Source organism: Gavialis gangeticus, unplaced genomic scaffold (assembly GCF_001723915.1).
Source record: "Gavialis gangeticus isolate Ggan-Ray unplaced genomic scaffold, GavGan_comp1, whole genome shotgun sequence".
In the NCBI taxonomy this organism is placed as follows: domain Eukaryota; kingdom Metazoa; phylum Chordata; order Crocodylia; family Gavialidae; genus Gavialis; species Gavialis gangeticus.
Window position 1 is genome coordinate 256050153 of NW_017729032.1, and position 2926 is coordinate 256053078.

Here is a 2926-nt window from a genome sequence, read left to right on the forward strand (position 1 = left end):
GGGGAGTGAGGGGCACTGGTCATCAACGTTTACAAGTGGGTCCTGGTACAAAAAAGGTTGAGAACCACTGCTCTACGTGACCAAGTGTTAAACACTTCACACAACATTGGTCTGTAGAGGATTTGGTGTTGCATAGGTAATGATCGCAGACCTGAGAAAAATTAGAGAAATTAAAGGAAGAGAGGTGTTGATGGGCTTTGAAGAGTGTCCAGTTTGATAATTCAAGTCTTAATCTTGTCCACTCCAGTTATTAGTACAAACATTTAATTTAATATAGGGAAATAATTCCTAGCTATGAGTTGAATAGAAGAAGCTTACGTTATCTGAAACTGGAGGACAGTCTCCTGTACATTGATACCACTCCATCAGCTAGGCATTTTAAATGTATTTTTCTTCCAATTTGTATGGAAGTATCAATCCAGGGCTCTAAGTTCTGTCAGAAAAACACAAAACTACTAAAACAGACCAACAGAATTGCCTTTACTCCTGCTGATCCAGCTCCCGGACTCTACCTCCTCAGAAACCTGGAAACAACGATGCAACTTGCAACATACTCTAAAGTTTGGAATAGTGATATCAGGGGGAGTGGGATTGTTTAGGAGCTGAGAATCTGACACGCAAGTCTCTAACCAACAGCTGCTTCTTTTAACTTGAAGATGATTAAGTTTAAGTGCTCCCCTCACCCCTCAGCCTCTGCTTTGAGAGAAAATTCCCAAGGAGGGAGGCAGCTCACACTGTAATGACAGACATGCCGAAGTTTTTATGTAGTGAGGATTTTATACATATGTGCCCCCCCCCCAGTCACTTTAACCATCATTGGAACCAAGGCTGATTGTAATGGAGCCCAATATATGGTCCATATAAACAATTCTATCCAACAGGCTTGAGGATGCAGGATATCAAGAGTAACTTGTCCAGCTAAAACTGTAATGGAAAGTGAAACATGCAATGACAGAAGCAAAATGTTGATCTAAAGAGCACCAGAATTAACAAGCAGACTGTATGAAATATGACATCAGCTCTTCCAATTCAAGGAGTATATTCCATGTATAAGAACTAACAGTGACAGATTACAGCTCAAAGTGATACTAAGAACATAGGTATGCAATTCTTTCTCTTTTCTAAATTTCCAATAAATTTATAAAAATAGGAAGTCACAAAAACTAAATTTGTCCAGAAATGTTGTAGTAAATATATACATCTATTTGGTTTCAACAGGAAGACAATTTAACAAACTCATTTTTGCCGGTGTGCCAGTGGGGGTAAAAATAAACAGCATGGCATGGAATGCACTGAGAAGGAATGATTTAACTTACCTTCTGTAGCCACAGGAGTAAGAGCTTTAGATGGTCCGTTGCCTCTACGGTCTGTGAACAGACAAAAATAATCAATTCTTAAAAGCAATTAAATGTTACATTTGTAATAGGATCTTTAATATAACTCACAGGAGTTGTATCACATAGCAAAAGTACCTTCATAGCCCACAGCAGAGGTCCAGTTTAATTTTTCCCTTTAAAAAATAAATTCTTTAACATTTTTGTAGTGACATTACCTTGGTGCTTGTAAATGCTATAGTTAATTTAAGCAAACATAGTTCAGAATTTACTTGAATAATTTTCTATAATTATTGATTTTGGGGTTGAAATGCTCACTGGATTTTGCTCAAATGAGAAAAACTACTTAAAAACTTTTCAGTCATTTTTTAGCTATATCTATATGAGATTCCACCACCCCCATGAAAAAACTGAAAAAACCTGCTGTGCTTTGAACCTCTGCATGTAAATCTTTTCAGTTAGAAGCACAGCTGTGACCAAATATGATCAATACTGGCTGTGAATTAAGGTTATTAACATCTTAAAAGCCACATACTAAAGATCTCCAGGTCATTAAGGGGAAAGCCATCAACCAGCATGAAGAGAAAAAACACACAAAGTGACAGAGATGGTTTAACAATACAAATGCATCTGAAGATGAGTTGACCGTGAGGGTCCCACTAATCACAGAGGGGGCAAAAAAGAGATGCCCCACACCTACTACAAAATGCTTGGATCCTGTTAACAGTCATGTTTCCCATTTTCACAATGCTACTTGATGAAAAGTTCCTTGATTGGGGTCTACCTACCCCAATGTTAGAGAGCAAAGAACCATTGCAGTATATATATAGTGCAGAGACGGCTCCTCTCAGCCAGCCATTTGGTTTTATAGTTGTCAGGGCTTTATTACATCTTTACTTCTATAGCAAAACCCCCAGTTTTGTTTTTGTTTTTATTACATCTGCTGCCCTTCCCCAACCATTTCTGACTTTCTGTCCCTCTCTATTCCCTATAGATAAGTATAAGTGAGCTCAAACTTAGGATAAGCTTTAAACATTTTTATTTTGGTAGCAAGTTTTTGGTTTTGGATATCTACTGTTTTATATTGTATTATTATTAGGTTTGTATTGATTTTTACTGTTGTATATGGATATTGTATGGTTTAGGCCCGTGTTTGTAAGTGAACCAAAGTCATGTCAAGTTTCCATTTTATATGTCAAGCCTCCATTTCTGTCCTCTTCCTGGGCATCCCATGTTGCAACAATATGATTCATGTACCCCTCCCATGTAAATTGGTTCCCGGATGAATGAGAATGATTGGGCATGATTGAAATACAATGGTAGCAGGCCTCTACTGAATGGCCTGTAATGACTGGGCCATCTCCTCGCATTGATTCATCCAGGAACCACAGAACTCACCCAGGAACAGAGACAAGACCAGTATTTGAAAAACAAAAGACCCTGCAGTACCAGCAACTCTGTCACTGTACCCCACCATTACAGACACCCAAAACTGCACATTCCTGCATAAAGCACACATGCTCAGTATGCCAGGGACTGACCCTTGCCTGGGCATCACACACGGTCTGCCCCTATAAAAAGGGGCAGTGAAG

General features: G+C 38.8%; 1 protein-coding gene across 1 annotated transcript in view; it reads right to left on the reverse strand.

Moving 5' to 3' along the window:
- The window catches only part of CD96 (CD96 molecule), a 56415-nt gene that overhangs the window by 27550 nt on the left and 25939 nt on the right, over positions 1 to 2926 (reverse strand). Inside the window, 1 exon segment of the mRNA XM_019525771.1 lies at positions 1317 to 1367. Within this exon segment, the coding sequence (XP_019381316.1) occupies positions 1317 to 1367 (51 nt within the window).